This window comes from Pristis pectinata, chromosome 4 (genome assembly GCF_009764475.1).
Source record: "Pristis pectinata isolate sPriPec2 chromosome 4, sPriPec2.1.pri, whole genome shotgun sequence".
Taxonomy (NCBI): Eukaryota; Metazoa; Chordata; class Chondrichthyes; order Rhinopristiformes; family Pristidae; genus Pristis; species Pristis pectinata.
The window spans coordinates 70,077,065-70,094,537 of record NC_067408.1 but is presented as its reverse complement, the minus strand read 5'-3'; the positions used below and the strand labels follow the sequence as shown (position 1 = coordinate 70,094,537).

The 17,473-nt window shown below is 41.4% G+C and overlaps 1 protein-coding gene across 1 annotated transcript in view; it reads left to right on the top strand.

The window, feature by feature from the left end:
* reps2 (RALBP1 associated Eps domain containing 2) overlaps positions 1–17,473 on the top strand; it is a 163,380-nt gene that overhangs the window by 102,784 nt on the left and 43,123 nt on the right. The window contains 1 exon segment of the mRNA XM_052014187.1: positions 91–197. Within this exon segment, the coding sequence (XP_051870147.1) occupies positions 91–197 (107 nt within the window).

Here is a 17,473-nt window from a genome sequence, read left to right as displayed (position 1 = left end):
GAATAACCCTCCTTGATTACATTAGACATTCTTGTCTGTTTGTTCGTGGTGTGCTTTCACTAACTTACAATGGTGGTGTTTCTATTTTAGTACCTCCAGCGTTGATGTACAAAGATATATGTTTGTGTTCCCATGGCAACTTGGCTATTGAATCTCAACCAGTACAACAGCAATGGGCCAACTGGAGCCACAGTGAGGTGAGACTAGAGAAGTGATTGACATGTCATTGCTACTGTTGGAAAATTAATGACTCTTATTTCATTTGTTAGGAACACAATTATAGTATAGTCAAGTAAGTGTTCCAAAACATCATAAGAAGCAGAAGAAAGGGTTCAGTTCTGTTTCAACATATCCATGGGGCATAAGTCTTAATTATAGTGAGGGACATCCAGCTAATAAAAGCCACTCCCTTATAACACTTGCAAAACGGAGATGATTGTTTACTCTGAAAAGAGCTATTGTTTTTGAGAAACATTTTTAAATTTTTTAATGCAGTTTTTGGATGATTTGAGTTTAAATGTATCTAACACTTCGGTTAAAATTTCCGAACAGTGCACGTTGCTCATTAAAACATTAGTCCAAAAGGCCACTGGTAGATTACAAAGGAGCTTATGTGTTTGAGTACCTTGCATCAGGTTTCTGGTGCATTGGCAGAGTTCATCCAGTTGGCCACTTGTCCAGGGTTAAAAATCAGGGCCCTAATCCCAGTAAATGCAAATGCAATGAACAATAAGGAAGGCTTTTATAAAATATCATTTAGTGATCCAGTTGGGAGGAGAAAAGTTGGCAGTTACCTTGCTGAGGAAGAACCATGCAGCAGAAGATTCTAAACCTATTTTAACAAAGCAACAGGACGGCTGCCTCCTGAACCTTCCATTTGAGGTTAAATTTGGCTGCAGTGTTGTTGACTGGAAGTCGACAGTGGCATCCATAACCGTTCTTCAGAGCTTTGATTCGACTTGAGACTTAAATCATCTGTAATGTAAGCAATTCTGGCCTTTATTTCCAGTAGTTAGCTTTTTAATCTTGAAGCTGCACATGGAGTAAATATACATTGCAGTATAGGTCTAGGGATTTTATTTACCTTTTAATATGAGATTATGGATAATTAAGAATGTAAGAGAAGCCAGGAGCAAGGATACTGGCACATTGTACATACTCATAATTCTCACTGTAGCATCTACCATGTATTGAATTCTGGAATCCACATTTTAAAGTGTAGTAGGATGGGTCACATCAATTTTTCCTTGAGATTAGATGCTCCTCTTTACTCATATCTTTCTTGTTATTGTAGAATGAGAATCTGTAATAAAACAGGTTTTGTGGTACTGTGGGAGTACCTTCTCAAGGATGAGCAATAACTGCTGGCCTTGCCAGCGACACCCAGCTCTTCAAAAATGAATAAAGTAACACAAGTGTGTCATTTTATTCTGAACAATAATGTAAATATGTAAAGAAATATATGCACTTAAATCTTGGGATGGTGAAAGGGCTTTAAAGCTGATTAGTTCTTTTTGATATGTATCCATCATTGCAGCATTGGAAATACAGTGCCTTATTTGTGTATGTTATGTCCCAGAAACAACAACGACCAAAAATCCTGGTAAATTGAGATGCTGAGACAAATTTTGAAAAGGGGAGATGCCCTTAGGATTTTGACCAATGTTTATACCCAAGATATAGCATGGTCAATATTTATTACTAGGATACCAGGGAGACCTCATCACGTCTTCAAATGACACATCTGATTTTTTTGTATTCACTTTAGAACGGCAGATGGGATATCATTCTCATCTAAAAGTCCAGCATATCCAGTAGTGCAGTGTCTCTTTCAGTACTGCACTGCAGTATCAGCCTAGATGACCTTCTCGGGCCTTTGGAGTGAGACAGATGCACAGTCACAGCCATACAGCACAGAAACAGGCTCTTCGGCCCACCGCATCTATGTCGACCTTTGTGCCCATCTATACTAATCCCATTTACCCATGTTATGACTATATCCTTCTATTCCTTCCCTATTCAGGTGTCTGTCGAAATGCCTCAGACATAGTGATTGTATCTTATTCCACCATCTCCTCTGGCAACGAGTTCCAAATATCAACCATTGTGCAAAAGAAATTTTCCCCTCAGATCCTCTTTAAGACTCCTTCCTCACCTTAAAACTATGCCCTCTTATTTTTGATACCACTACCATGGGAAAAAGATTATTGATTATCTACCCTATGTATGCCTTTCAGAATTTTATAAACCTCTATCAGGTCATGCCTCAGCTTCTTTTGCTCCATGGAAAACAAGCCCAACCTATCCAATCTCATGACTAAAGTCCTCAAATCCAGACAACATGCTGGTTAATCTCCTCTGCAGTCTCTCCAGCGCAATCATGCCAGTCCTATAGTGTGGCAACCGGAACAATGCACAGTTCTCCAACTGCTGTCTAACTGGTGGTTTGTTAAATTGCAGCATAACCTCCCAACTTTTGTATTCTAGGCCACAACTTATGAAGGCAATGTTGCCATGTGTCTTCTTCATCCCCTATCTATCTGTGTTGCCACTTTCAGGGAACTATGGACTTGAACCCCAAGGTCCCTCTGTTCATCAACATTCCTTAATGTCCTACCTATATTTGACCTCCCAAAATGCATCATCTCACATTTGTTGGGATTAAATTCCATCTGCCAATGCTCCACCCAACTTTCCATCTGATCTATATCCTGCTGTAGCCTTAGACAATCTTCCTTACTATCCGCAACACCATCATGTCATCTGCAGACTTACTAATCACATCTCCTATATGCACATCCAAGTCATTAATCTATTTTATAAACTTAATGTCCCAGCCCAGCAGTGATCCCTGTGGTATACCACTGGTCAAACTTCCAATCAGAAAAGCATCCTTCCACCACTACCCTCTGCCTCCTGTCACCAAGCTAATTTTGGATCCAATCAGCCAGCTTACCTTGGCCTCGACCCGAAACGTGGACTGTCCATTCCCCTCCACTGATGTTGCCTGTCCTGCTGAGTCCCTCCAGTATTTTGTTTTTGGCTCCAGATTCCAGCATCTGCAGTCTCTCATGTCTCCATCTTCGCCTTTGACCTCATGTGCCATCTTACCATGCAGGACCCATCAAATGCTTTACTAAAGTCCATATTAACAGTGTCTACCACCCTGCCTTCATCAATTTTCTTAGTAACCTTCTCAAAAAACTCAGTCAAATTAGTGAGGCAGGGCTTCCTCCGCAGAAAGCCATGCAGTTTATCCCTGATCAGCCCCTGCCTTTCCAAATGTACGTAAATACTATTCCTGAGAATTTTTTCCAATAATTTCCCTACCACTAACTTCAGGCTCACAGACCTGTAGTTACCTGGCTTATCCCTGCTGCCCTTCATAAATAAATAGACATTAGCTATCCTCCAGTCTTCTGCTACCAGTCAGCTGTGGCTAACGAAGATGTAAAAGTCTCATCTTCCCTTGCTTCCCATAGCATTCTGTCTCAAGCCGGAGTGCTGTCACTGAGCCACAGCTTTACAAAGTAGTTCTTGGTTGGAGAAAAAAAACAAATTCAAAACTATTTGTGGAAGCCGGGAAAATATGTCGGCCTACCATTGCTCCAGTTGTATATTCTGCCTTGGAGAAATTAGCTACTAAACAAAGGACCCTAGTATCTGATTTATGTGGCAATTGAGTCTGCTCACAAATAGCTTTCAGGTGTCTAATGGAAGAATCATTCATTCATGCTACTCATGAAACTTCTCCTTAGCTCAGAGTGTAGGGAGATCAGTTGCAGGCTTGCTAATATGCTTTTCCAGATAGAGAGCAGGTGAGAGAGTGATGGGAGCAAATAATTTTCACTGGCCTTGGTTTCAAACCTGACTTAAACATTGTAAGGAAATTAAGTACACAGATGACGGTGAATAAATCTTTTGATTCCGTTAAAAATCATTAGCGTGATTAATTTTCTATCATTTCCTAATATGTTAACATTATTTGGGGTTTTTGCAGTTGTAATGGTTTTATTGCTGGTATTTTACAGGCTAGAAATTCTCTTGCACTTTACAATGTTTTTGTAATATACATTTTGATGTCATTTGCACCAACATAGGTTTTAACTCAACAGTTGAGACCTGCATTGGTGTTATCTAAAGGGGGCCTGACCTAAACTGGTTTCCTGCCATGGGGAATGAGCTTTTCATCATCTTGTAGGCGTGTCTTTGTTCAAGTAATTTCTTTGTCTTCCCCCAACTCTCATTCCAGATTGATGAGTGAGTCAGATGCCAGGTAATCAGGATTTCTGAACAATCGGATGTTGGATTATCCAAGTTCTAAATGCAACAAGAGGAGTCAGAAGAGAGAGAGAAGTGGTGATGATGAAGGAGGAAGGGCAAGTTTACAGGACAGTCAATAATGCATGTGGGATCCTGGGCTTTATAGATCAGAGACATGGAGTAAAAGAATCAGAAAGTAAGTGTAAACTGATCATAAGTGCAGACCCAGCAGAAGTGTTGTGTCCAATTTTAGGTGTCGTTCTTCAAGAAGGATGTGAAGGGTTCAGCAGGGATAGGGAAGATATTTACCCGAATGGTTACAAGGATAAGGGATTGCAATTATATGAACAGACTGGAGAAATTGGAATTGATCTCCCTAAAGCAGAGGAGGTAAGGGGAGATTTTATTGAAGTGCTCAGAATCATGGGGTTACTTGGGTTGAAGTTTCCAGTGACTGAATGACCTATAACCAGAGAACACAGAATTAAGGTGATAAGAAGAATTTGAGCTGACGTGAGGAAGAGCTTTTTGCTTAGCAGCAAGTGGTTGAGTATTTCAGTCCACTGCCTGATAAGATGTTGGATTCAAATTCAATAGTAGCTTTTAGAAGGAATTGGATAAATACTTGAAGAAAAAAAAATAAATGGAGGAAGAGTTTGGGAACAGGACTTGGGAAAAAATCCTACCTACTCTGGAAGGCGGAAAGACTGTGGGGAGTCAGGGAGTGAGTCACTCTTCTAGAGTATGTAGCATCTAACCTGCTCATGTGGTATTTATGTCAAGCTTCCAGTCAAATGTTGGCAAAACAAAGTAGATTACTTGAATGCTTCTTAACAGTTGTGTACAGACATCAACACACTATCTCAAATAATGTTAGATAATCAACATTGTTTAAACTATGGTGCTTCAAGCATGTGCTGCGAATTATCTGGACAGGAACAAACTGAATGAGAGAATCATTAAATGGATAAAAGAATGATGAAGTTGATACATGGTTAGAAAAATGACGTGTGCATTCTTCAGATGTCACAAGCAGGTTTTTGCTATCTATGAAACCAAAGTAAGACAGGTTTATTAAGATATGCAGTAAAATGCCAGGGCCTGTGTATTCTGGCAAGTCTATTGTTATCCAGACTGAAGAAGTTTAGAGAGAAGCAAATTTATTTCAGGCTATTTACTTACCACACCGCGCAAAAAGGGGCTTGTGGGAATCAAACAATCGGGTTACTTGCTTGGTCAATAGTGACCATGCAGCAAAGAGACTACTTTATTGGAGGCTTTGCCTTATTACACATTGCCGATTTATTTCAACTACTTAAATGCTGCTTTTTACAGCTTTCCTCTGTCAGCTCAGCTCACCCGTTTGAAAGAGGGCACAGTGGTGTTCAGGTGGCTCAGGTTGGCTGAGTATTCAAGATGAACATTTAGATTTTTGATTGAATTGTTACTTTTTTTTCTTAGTTTACTTCTGCATTATTTGGTGTATCTATTTTTGTGGTTTGAGATTTTCTTTGCATTTCCAAGTCAATATGGTATTGGAAGGGTGAGTTTTATGCTGTCTTGATCTGAGATTTAGCCCTTCAATTTCCATTTGCTGAAAGAAAATGAAGAACACCAGGTAGGTTGTTGGCTCTCTACTGAGTCAGTGTGTTTGAGCAACAATTGCCTTTTGTGTGTTTTGCTTTTGAGGTCAGATTTCTTGAGAAACAAACCTAAGCTAGAAGTAACCACAGCCTCTGAAGGTTAGGACTGTATAGGCATTTCCTGCTGTGCACACTGTTCGTAAGGGTAGGAAAACTGGAAAGTGCCATTGAATATAAGACAGCAAATCAAAGCTTGGACTTCAAAGCTCCTGCTTGCTTTTCCGATGGTTTCTCAGTAAAGCATTGGTCATGGATGCAGAGGTTAACCTTTGCCATCTGAGAGCCCCTCTCCTTTCCCATAGTCTTGACTGGCTTTCCATTATGCAGCTATTATAGATTGTTGCTTAAATATGGTGGTATAGCTGCTGCTTGATAATGAACATCAACACAAGTGATATTTCTGGAGTTAGATGTCACCTGAGCATTGAGTATGTCATTTCTTTAAATAATGTTGATACTAAAAATAATAATGCTCACAAGGGAAGCCTGTCAGCCAGTGAAAGGTTTGCTTTTCTGCCTAGCTGATGCCTCAATTCCACAGGCAAAATGAAAATTGTTACCATTGCAAATCTAAAATCTTCTGCTTGCTTGATTATATGTGTGTACTGCATTTGTCCCTGTGGTACAGTAGATTGGAAGGGTCCGGTACCATGCAATTTTACTATTTTTAACTTTCTCTACTGTGGAAAAAATTGCCCCAGATACAGGAGCGGATGTTGATCATCTGCAGTAGATGGTAGAACTGTGACTGGCTGTGTTGTCAATTACAGGCAGGGATGATGAACCTCTTTGCCATTTAGGCACTTGAAGAAGACCCTAAACTGTTGTGGGTGAGAGTGAGGACAAAAGCTTTGAATGTCATTAAACCTATTTTTGGTGGCATTCTCAGCATGCTTGGAAGATGTGGGAAATGCAAAATGTTTTTACATGCATTTTGTTTTCTCTTGGAGCAGAATCTTTGATACACCCATTTAAAACAAAAATGCGCAGATATGGTTATTCCATGAGCAGCAACTCTGTTGTGGGATCATATTAAAATAATTATTCAAGGTCACTGAGGACCGTTTATGCAATTACTGTGCTAATAGAACAATCGGCTGTGTAATCAGGTGGGCAGTTCAGTTCTCCATATTAATAGAAGGCAATGTTTGTCTTTGCCGCAGTGCAGCAAAGGTTCAGTAGATTGATTCTTGGGATGAGGAAGTTGTCCAATGAGAAAAGGTAGGGTATAATGGGCTTGTATTCTCTGAAGTTTTGAAGAATAGGAACACAAAAATTCTGAGGGAACTTCACAAGGGAGAGGTGGACATTCTAAAACTAAGGAGCACTGTGTAAAGGTGAGGAGTCAACCATGTGAGATGGAGAGCAGGAACTACTTGTGAATCTTTTGGCTTCTATATCCCAGAGAACCACATCTGCCAAGTCACTAGGCTGAGAGTTTTGAACTCTAGAGGAATCAAAGGTGATGGGAAATCGGAGAGGAAAGTGGAATTGAAGGCAAAGATCAGATCAGCCTTGATCTTATAGAACTGTGGAGTGAACCCAGTGGGCCACGTGGTTGACTCTTGCTCCTGTTTCTTTTATTCAGGCAGCATTTCATTAATTTTGTAATCTGACCACAACTTTTAAATCTCAGAGACCTGCCTGCACTAAAAGCCTTAAAACCTTGAAGCTGGAGTGAAGGCAGTGGGCAAGAGTTATTGTGGAAGAATGTAGTTGTTTGGAGCCGCACCATTTTGCTTGTGGACTTCTTCAGGTTTGTTGTAAGTCTGTACTACAGTGTTAAATTCCTTGTATCATTGGACCCAAGGAGTTACATAGGAGCTGTTTGTGCTACCAGTTTTCAGCTTGCTGTACACAATCTATACTTCAATCATAAAGTTCAAACGAGGCAGCAGTGGCTGGGTCACCATGCATTTGTGGCATTTCATAAATCATTACAAAAGAAGTCTCAAGAATTCAATTAATTCTTTTATATTAGATTATCAGCTCTGACAACTCCAGGGTGATGTCTAAATGATCAGAAACGTGAATGGATACTGAAAGAGAGAAACGTTTGTTTCAAACCAATGGTCAATTGCAGGTAGATGAATGAGGCTTACTTTTGTTTCTCTGCATCCCCTATAAAACAGCTGATGTCTGCAGGCAAATGCTCCATCTTGGTTGGGTTCCTGTGGGTTTGGGTCCAGAGTGAGTACACATTCTGTTTGCTGCTCTCCTTGTTGGAAGAAGGTTTAGTAGCACAGCTGAATCACAAGATCACAAGTAGGCCATTCAACCCATCGAGTCTGCTCCGCCACTTCACCATGAGCTAACCTATTCTCCCAACTAGCCCCAATTCCCGGCCTTTTCCCCATATCCTTTGATACCCTGACTAAGTAGATACCTATCAATCTCTTCCTTAAACACCCCCAATGATCGGGCCTACACAGCTGTATGTGGCAAAGAATTCCATAAATCCATGACCCCCTGGCTAAAGAAATTTCTCCTCATCTCTATTTTAAATGGGTACCCTCTAATTGTAAAACTGTGCCCTCTTATCCTGGACTCACCCACAAGGGAAACAACTTAGCCACATCTACTCTGTCCAATCCTTTCAACATTCAAAATGTTTCTATGAGGTCCCCTCTCATTCTTCTGTACTCCAATGAATACAGTCCAAGAGCCGACAAACGCTCCTCATATGTAAGGCCTTGCATTCCGGGAATCATCATCAGAAATCTTCTCTGAACCCTCTCCAACATTAGTACATCCTTTCTAAGATAAGGGGCCCAAAACTGCACACAGTATTCCAAATGAGGTCTCACCAGTGCCCCGTAGAGCCTCATCAACATTTCCTTACTTTTATATGCTATTCCTCTTGAAATGAATGCCAACATAGCATTCGCTTTCCTTACTGCCGATCCAACCTGGTGGTTAACCTTTAGGGTATCCTGAACGAGGACCCCCAAGTCCCTTTGCATTTCCGAATTTTGAATTTTCTCTCCATCTAGATAATAATCTGCCCATTTATTTCTTCCAAAATGTACAACCGCACATTTCTCAACATTGTATCTCATGAGCCATTTCTTTGCCCACTCTCCTAAACTGTCCAAGTCTCTCTGCAACCTTTCTGTTTCTTCAACACTTCCTGCTCCTCCACCTATCTTGGTGTCATCTGCAAACTTAGCCACAAAACCATTTAATCCATAATCTAAATCATTGATATACAATGTAAAAAGAAGCGGCCCCAACACCAACCCCTGCGGAACACCACTAGTAACCGGTAACCAACCAGAACAGGATCCCTTCATTCCCACCCTTTGCTTTCTGCCTATCAGCCAATGCTCCACCTGTTCTAATATCTTTCCTGTAATTCCATGGGCTCTCATCTTATTAAGCAGCCTCTTATGCGGCACCTTGTTGAAGGCCTTTTGAAAATCTAAATACATAACATCCACAGCCTCTCCCTTGTCCATCCTACTTGAGATTTCCTTAAAAATATTCCAATAGGTTGGTCAGGCAGGATCTTCCTTTCATGAAACCGTGCTGGCTTGGACCTATCTTGTCATGCACCTCTAGGTATTCCATAACCTCATCCTTGAGGATCAACTCCAATAACTTTCCAACCACCAATGTCAGACTAATAGGCCTGTAATTTTCTTTTTGCTGCCTCCCTCCCTTCTTAAACAGCGGAACTACATTTGCGACCCTCCTGTCCTCTAGAACCATGCTAGAGTCTACTGATTCCTGGAAAATCATTTCCAATGCCTCCACAACCTCCAAAGCCACCTCCTTCAGAACCTGTGGGTGCACTTCATCCAGTCCGGGAGACTTATCTGTCCTTAGTCCATTTAGCTTCCCAAGCACCTTCTCTCTAGTAATCTTGACTGTACTCAATTCTATTCCCTGAGACCCCTGACTATCAGGTATATTGCTGATGTCTTCCACAGTGAAGACTGATGCAAAATACTCATTTAGTTCCTCTGCCATCTCTTTGTTATCCATTATAATTTCTCCAGCATCATTTTCAATCGGCCCATGTCTCTCTTTTCATATATTTAAAAAAACTCTTAGTATCCTTTTGTATGTTATTTGCCAACTTCCTTTCATAATTCATCTTTTCTTTCCTAATGACTTTCTTAGTTTCTTTCTGTAAGTTTTTAAAAGTTTCCCAGTCCTCTGTTTTCCCACTAATTTTTGCTTCCTTGTATGCCCTCCCTTTTGCTTTTATTTTAGCCTTAACCTCTCTCGTTAGCCACATTTGTACCATTTTTCCATTCATAATTTTCTTTTTTCTTGAAATAGATCTATCCTGCACTTTCCTCATTTCTTATAGAAATTTCATCCGTATCTGCTCTGCCGTCCCTCCATCTAGCTTAATTTTCCAATCAATTTGGGCCAGTTCCTCTCTCATGCCACTGTAATTTCCTTTGTTCCACTGAAATATTGACACACCTGATATCAGCTTCTCCTTTTCAAATTTCAAACTGAACTCAGTCATATTATGATCACTACTTCCTAATGGTTCCTTTACCTTTAGTTCCCTAATCACCTCAGGTACATTTACATTACACAGTACCCAATCCAAAACAGCCGATCCCCTGGTGGGCTCATCAACAAGTTGCTCCAAAAAGCCATCCCGTAGGCATTCTACAAACTCTCTCCTGAGATCCAGTACCTTCCTGACTTTCCCAATCCACTTTCATGTCATAATCCTCCATAATTATCTTGACATTGTCTTTCTGACACACTCTTTCTATTTCCAGCTGTAACTTGTTGTCCACATCACTGGCTGCTCTTTGGGGGCCTGTATATAATTGCTTTTAGGGTCCTTTTACCCTTGCCATTTCTTAGCTCAACGCATAAGGATTCTACCTCTTCTGATCCTATGTCCCTTCTCTATAGTGATTTAATATTGTTGCTTACCATCAGGGCCACGCCACCCCCTCTACCCACCTGTCTATCTTTCCTGTACACTGTGTACCCTTGGACATTCAGCTCTCAATCACATCCATCATTAAGCCATGACTCGGTGATGGCCACAACGTCATATCTTTTAATCTGTAGCTGTACAACAAGGTCATCCACTTTATTTCTAATGCTATGTGCATTTAAGTACAGTACATTTAGACCAGTATCTGTTACAGATTTCGCTGTATTTCTATTGCACAGCAAATGATCCTGTCTTTACACCTGCCTGCCCTTCTTGCCCTCTTTGCTGCACGCTATCTTGGACTTGTTTCTATTTTCCTCTTCCTCGACCCGAACATCCTGGTTTCCTTCCCCCTGCCAAATTAGTTTAAACCCTCCCTAACAGCTATATTAAACATTCCAGCCAGGATATTGGTCCCCTTTGAGTTCAGGTGTAACCCATCCTTTTTGAATAGGTCATACCTCCCCCAAAATAGATCCCAATGATCCAAGAATTTGAAGCCCTGCCCCCTGCACCAGTTACTCAGTCACGCATTCATCTGCCTGATCCTTCATTAGCATGTGGCACAGGCAGTAATCCTGAGATTACTACCCTGGAGGTCTTGCTTCTCAACTTTCTTCCTAACTCCCTGTAATCTTCCTTCAGGACCTCCTCTCTTTTTCTATCTATGTCATTGGTACCAACATGTACCAAGACTTCTGGCTGCTCGCCCTCTCCCCTCAGAGTACCCTGGACACAATCTGAAACATCCCGTACCCTGGCACTAGGGAGGCAACACACCATCCGGGTATCCTTATCAGGCTCGCAGAATCTCCTGTCTGTTCCCTTCACTATGGAATCCCCTATAACTACTACATTTCTCCTTGCTTTCTGGACCATGCCACTAGGCATGGTGCCAAAGTCCTGTTTGCTGTGGTCTTCCTCTCTCAGGGCATCCTCTCCAACAGTATCTAAAATGATATACTGATTTCTGAGGGGGACTGCCACAGAGGTACTCTCTATTATTTCTCTATAGCTTCTATCTATCACCTCCTCACTTTCCTTAATTAACCAAAGGTCATCAAGCTGCAGCTCCAGATCCCTAACATGGTCCCTAAGGAGACGCATCTTAATGCACCTGACGCAGATGTAGTCCTCAGGGAGGCTGGAAGTCTCCCAGGGTCACCACACCTGGCACTCCAAGCATAACACTAATCCTAGATGCATACGGCTTATGCTACTGTCTAATGTTACTAAATAAATAAACTAGTAACTTACCCCCTCACTATAAATCTCACCTCTTACCTGTTCTTGCCGAATCCTGTTGAGCCAAAGCCTTACCACTCTGACTCAGATCACTCCGACAACCGCTCCGCTAGACAATGCCTCTCTTATATAGTGAAGGTAGGTCGCTCCACCAATCAGCTCCTCAGGCCGCTCTCTCACTGCTCCTAGTTGAAGTCTCAAAGTTCCTGCTCTCGCTCTCACCAATCAGCAGGAAGGTAAGTTTCACTCATTCTCTCCACCAATTAGCTCCTCAGGCTGCTCACTCGCACTCCGATGCTCTCCGAACACTAGGCCGATTAAAATCCCATTATTTTCACTTTTTGCCTATTTCATTTAATTTTGGAAAAGCATTTGAAATTCTTAATTCTGATGTATTACTGCTGTTTTTTTCTTCCATTTAAGATCTTACTTGTTGTTGAGTTATAGCCAAATATTGTACTAAACACCTCCTAAGCAAATGAGGTTATGACGACATCACTCTCATGAGATACAAGTGCAATAAGCTGAGGTCGTGTTTTCAATTCATAATGCAGAATAAAATGACTTATTTTCTCCTAAATTATATTTTGCTTGGTTTCTCCAATGGCTTCGAGCCAAATACTGTATATGTATCGATCAAAAAAATCCCCCAGGTCAAAAGCAGAAACAAGATACTACAGATGCTGGAAAGCTGAAATAAAACAGTAAAGACTGTGAATATTCAAGTCAGACTACATCCATTGAGGGAGAAATAGAGTTAATGTTTTACGTTGATGACTTTTCATCAGAACTCATCAGTTCTTTCATCAGACTTGATAAAGCTCATCAAACTGAAACATTAACTGTTTCTCCTTTCACCAATGTTTCCTGACCTGCTGAGTATTTTCAGTTTCACTTTCAGGTTAGTGCTTGTGTAGACTCAGTTAGGTCAAGAGACCAGACTGTGTAGTTCTGGTCGCCCAGTTATAGGAAGAATGTCATTAAACTGGAAAGGGTGCAGAAAAGATTCACAAGGATGTTTCTGGGACTTGAAGGCTTGAGTTATAAGGAGAGGCTGGATGGATTGGTGCTTTTCTCCCTGAAGTGAGGAGATTTTTTAACAAGGGTAGGGGAGTCTAAAATTAGAGGGTGTTGATTTAAGGTGAGAGGGGAAGGATTTAAAGGGGACCTCAGGAGCAACTTTTTCACGCAGTGGGTGGTGGGTATATGGAATGAGCTGCCAGAGGAAGCTGTAGAGACTGGTGCAATTACAATGTTTAAAAGACATTGGACAGGTATATGGATTGAGAAGGTTTAGAGGGATATGGGCCAAATGAAGACATATGAAACTAGCTTGGACAGACATCTTGGCATGGACAAGATGGCCGAAGGGCCTGTTCCTTGCTTTATGACTCTATAACTCTAAACCACTCACTGATCGTAATTTATTTTGTTTTCCTCCACACAAAAAATACCTAAATTTTGCAGGATGGGGTACCTAGACAGGTGACATCAAAAGCTTTCCTGTACAACATATTAACAATATAAGACTTAGATCAATGATATTTTCAAAGATCTAGATTCAAAGATAACAATCTGTGAGCAAAGCTGGGAGTTTGATGTGCATATTCCATATGTAAAGAGAGTGAGCTTGACTGAATGACACCCCAACAGCTTATTGAACAACAGGCAAGGCCAAATGGCTTCCTCCTGTGCTGTAACTTGCTACGATTCAAACACTCTGTCACCTCCCTCTCCTACCAGTGCAATTCCAAGTCGATCATTATTCAAATTGCTTTTCTATTTACTTCAACTATTGTTTAGATATTCTTATTGGGAACAGTGTTTGCAGATGGATGCATATTTTCTTCATGTTGAGGTTTAAGCTTTGAAACATTACTGTAGCTTTTCCTTGTTCAAAGTTTGTGAACAAAAGTTGCATTGTTTCTGTGCTTTCTTTCTGGTCTAATCAAAAATCTGAAACCTATTAACTTCCAAGACAGCATAACAATCCATCACATATGTGGTAATTATACAAAGACTATGATGCTTGCCTGTCACTAAAAGTGTTTTCATTTCTCCCCTACTAAATGTCTCCAACTAACAGCCACACTCAGCAACCTGCTTGTACAAGATAAACATAAAAGTGAGCCGAAAAGTGAAACCGCCCGTTGTTTGCACTTTGACCCTTCCTCTTCAAATATCCTTTCCAAGCATTGGAAATTTGCAAAACGCTTCCCTCCAGCACTAAATTCTTTGAATCACCTCGCCACCAGCTTTGACCTGGCTGATTCAGGAAGTGAACTGCAAACTTCAAGGCACATGTAAAACATCCCTCAATGCCTTAGTGTAACCTATTGTCTGTAAGGTACCAAGTTAGATGCCTGCTCTATGCTGACATGGCTGACCTCTGATGGGATCAGGGCAAATGCACTCTAATTAGCCTTAGTTCCTCCAGTTAAGAAATGAGAAATTGGGTCAGGCTTCTCTTTCACCATGCAGCAGCCCCTGCCATAGGAGTAGTTGTGATAGTACATTGGGTGACACTTGGACCTGAGTTTAATGTTTTTATAGTTGAATAGCTTTATGTTGTTCTAGAAGGGGTTCAATGGAACATTACCACACAGTGACTTACCAAATTCTGGAGTAAAGTAGTTGCTTTTTATATTTAATCATTTCTTTCATTTGGGTTTGCAAATATTTGAAATAATTTTTTTTAAAAGGTTGGGGGAAGTGGTGGCAGAAGCCATTAATGTTGGCAGATATTATATCCTGAAAGCGCCAGAATTGGGGATTTAAATGGATAGGCTTCAGTTGGATTTTATGACCTTCTCAATCACAGCCTTGAAAGCAGTGCACTTTGCTACTATATATTCTTTCTATGAAGAAATTGCTGAGGGCACAGTCATCAACCTTGCATCAAAAGAATCAGACAGACAATATAATTCCATGTTGTCCATCCATTTCACTCCAATATTTTCAGAGCCTTCACCACTACCCATAGCATAACTGCAGCAGGAGGAGTAATGTTTCTTTACAATTTCAGAAGTGTTGTTTCACTGATAGCATAATGGGGTGCCCATATGATGCAAAAATCCAGACACAGATGAGATAGGCCATTTGCCTTAAGCCACCATTCTCCATAGTGATTTCAAGAATTTTACCTCCACAGCCATTCACATGTATCCCACCTACATGCTGTCAAGTGTTCTATTTTTATGCAAATCCCCCAGAGATTGTCTGTTCAAGTGAGAATGCTCTTCCCTACTAACTCACTGCCCTGATGAGGCCAAGTCTTGTGGATATTTCCTTGATAATCATCAAATAAGCATCAAATTACTCCTGGTTTCAAAACAGTTACCCCTACTCCTTTTTCCACATGTTGTCCTTTTGAGAGACCTATGGTTAAGAAAATCTACCTCCCAGTCATGCCGAATTTGTGGCCTGGTCTATTTGATGGCTGACACTTCATATCTTTAAGCCATTTGGTGCCTTGGTTTATTTTGGTAATTAGTCATTTAATCTAAATTTGTTATATTTATTAAATTATTTAATAAAATTTGATTTTTTGTTCAATTTCCTGTAATTAAACCTGTGAAGATCAGATGAACCGTTTCCTTTTTAAAAGTGCAGAGTCATTTCGTGTCACTCCCCTTGCTAGTATGTTGTTTGGTGCAGGAAGAAGATCCGGGAACAGATTGTTGGCCTTTACAATCTGCCTGTCCCCTGTTTTCTAATCAGCAGATGTACAGAGGTACACCATCACATACTGAAAAGCAGAAAGTCTTTCAGGCACCCTATTTCCAGTCTCATCCACTAGCACAAAAAACAAATTTGTGAAAAGGCACTTTGTGTGTAGTTCACCTTGCTTTTAGGATAATTATGTCTGAAATGCTTTGAGAGTTCTTACAGATACTGGCTAAATACATAATTCTTTAGTGAACACTATTGACCCTTTTCCCAGATTAAATTTCCCAAATTAAATTTCCCAGATTAAATTTACCAATTTATTACCAGCCACTTACCAGGTGGCTGCACTCCAGGACCGATGAGTGGTTAGCCGCTTACCTCGGAAGTGTGGTAAGAGGCCTGGGCTGGAGGTGAGGCTGAAACAGCACTAATACAAGACCCCTCTCCCCAGCATACTACTAGCTAACGTCCAGGCTATTGAGACAAAGTGGATTGACTAAGGGCAAGACTGACCTACCAAATAGAACTGAGGAACTGCTGTGTGCTATGTCTCACCGAAACGTGGCTTACACCTGCTTCACCTGACTGTGCCATTCAACCTGAGGGCTCCTCAATCCACCAAATGGACCGTACAGTGTCCTCAGGCAGTTAGAGGCGGAGGGGTCTGCTTCTTAATCAATAACTTGTGGTGCTCAGACGTGACAGTCCTGGTGAACTCCTGCTCACCCAGCCTGGAATATCTAACGGTGAAGTGTCAACCATTCTACCTGCCACGGGAGTTCACTTCAGCTATCCTGATGGCAGTCTACATCCCACCCCAGACGGACATGAAGCTTGCACTCAATCAACTATACTCTGTGGTCAACAACCTTGAGCCAGGATACCCTGAGGCCCTCTTCATTATTGCAGGTGACTTCAACCAGGCTAACCTCAAGACTGTGTTACCAGAGTACTACCAGCACATCCCCTGTCCCACCAGGGGTCCTAACACCCTTGACCATTGCTATACAACTATAAAAGATGCCTTCTGAGCCACTCCTCACCCTCATTTTGGTAAGTCAGACCACCAGGCTGTGCTGCTCCTCCCTGCATACAAACTGAAACGGGAGGATCCAGTACAGAGTCGTGCAGTGCTGGTCTGAGGAAATAGATGAGCTTCTATGCGACTGCTTTGAGTCAGTGAATTGGTCCATGTACAAAGACTCAACTGCTAGCCGAGATGAGTATGTCACCACCATCACAGACTTTATCAGCAAGTGTGTTGAGGACTGTGTACCAAAGAGGACAATACAGGTGTTCCCAAACTGGAAACCATGGATGAACCAGGAGATCCACTCCCTACTGAAGTCGAGGACTGCAGCATTCAAATCAGGTGACCCTGACCTTTACAAGAAGCCGAGATGTGACCTCAGGAAAGCTATCAGGAATGCCAAAAGACAATACCAGTTCAAAATAGAGGCCCAGACTAGCCATCAGTTGTGGCAGGGCTTATATGCTATAACGGGATACAAAACAAAGTCAGGCAACATAGTTAACAACAGCGCATCCCTTCCTGATGAGCTTAACACATTCTATGCGTATTTTGAACAGAAGGGAAGTGGGTTGTCACCACCCATCCTGACAGCCTCCAATGTAACTGAACCCGTGGTCACCATCGAGGACGTAAGTTCAGTCTTCCGGAGAGTGAACCCAAGGAAAGCATCTAGCCTGGATGGTGTCCCTGGTTGTGTGCTCAGAT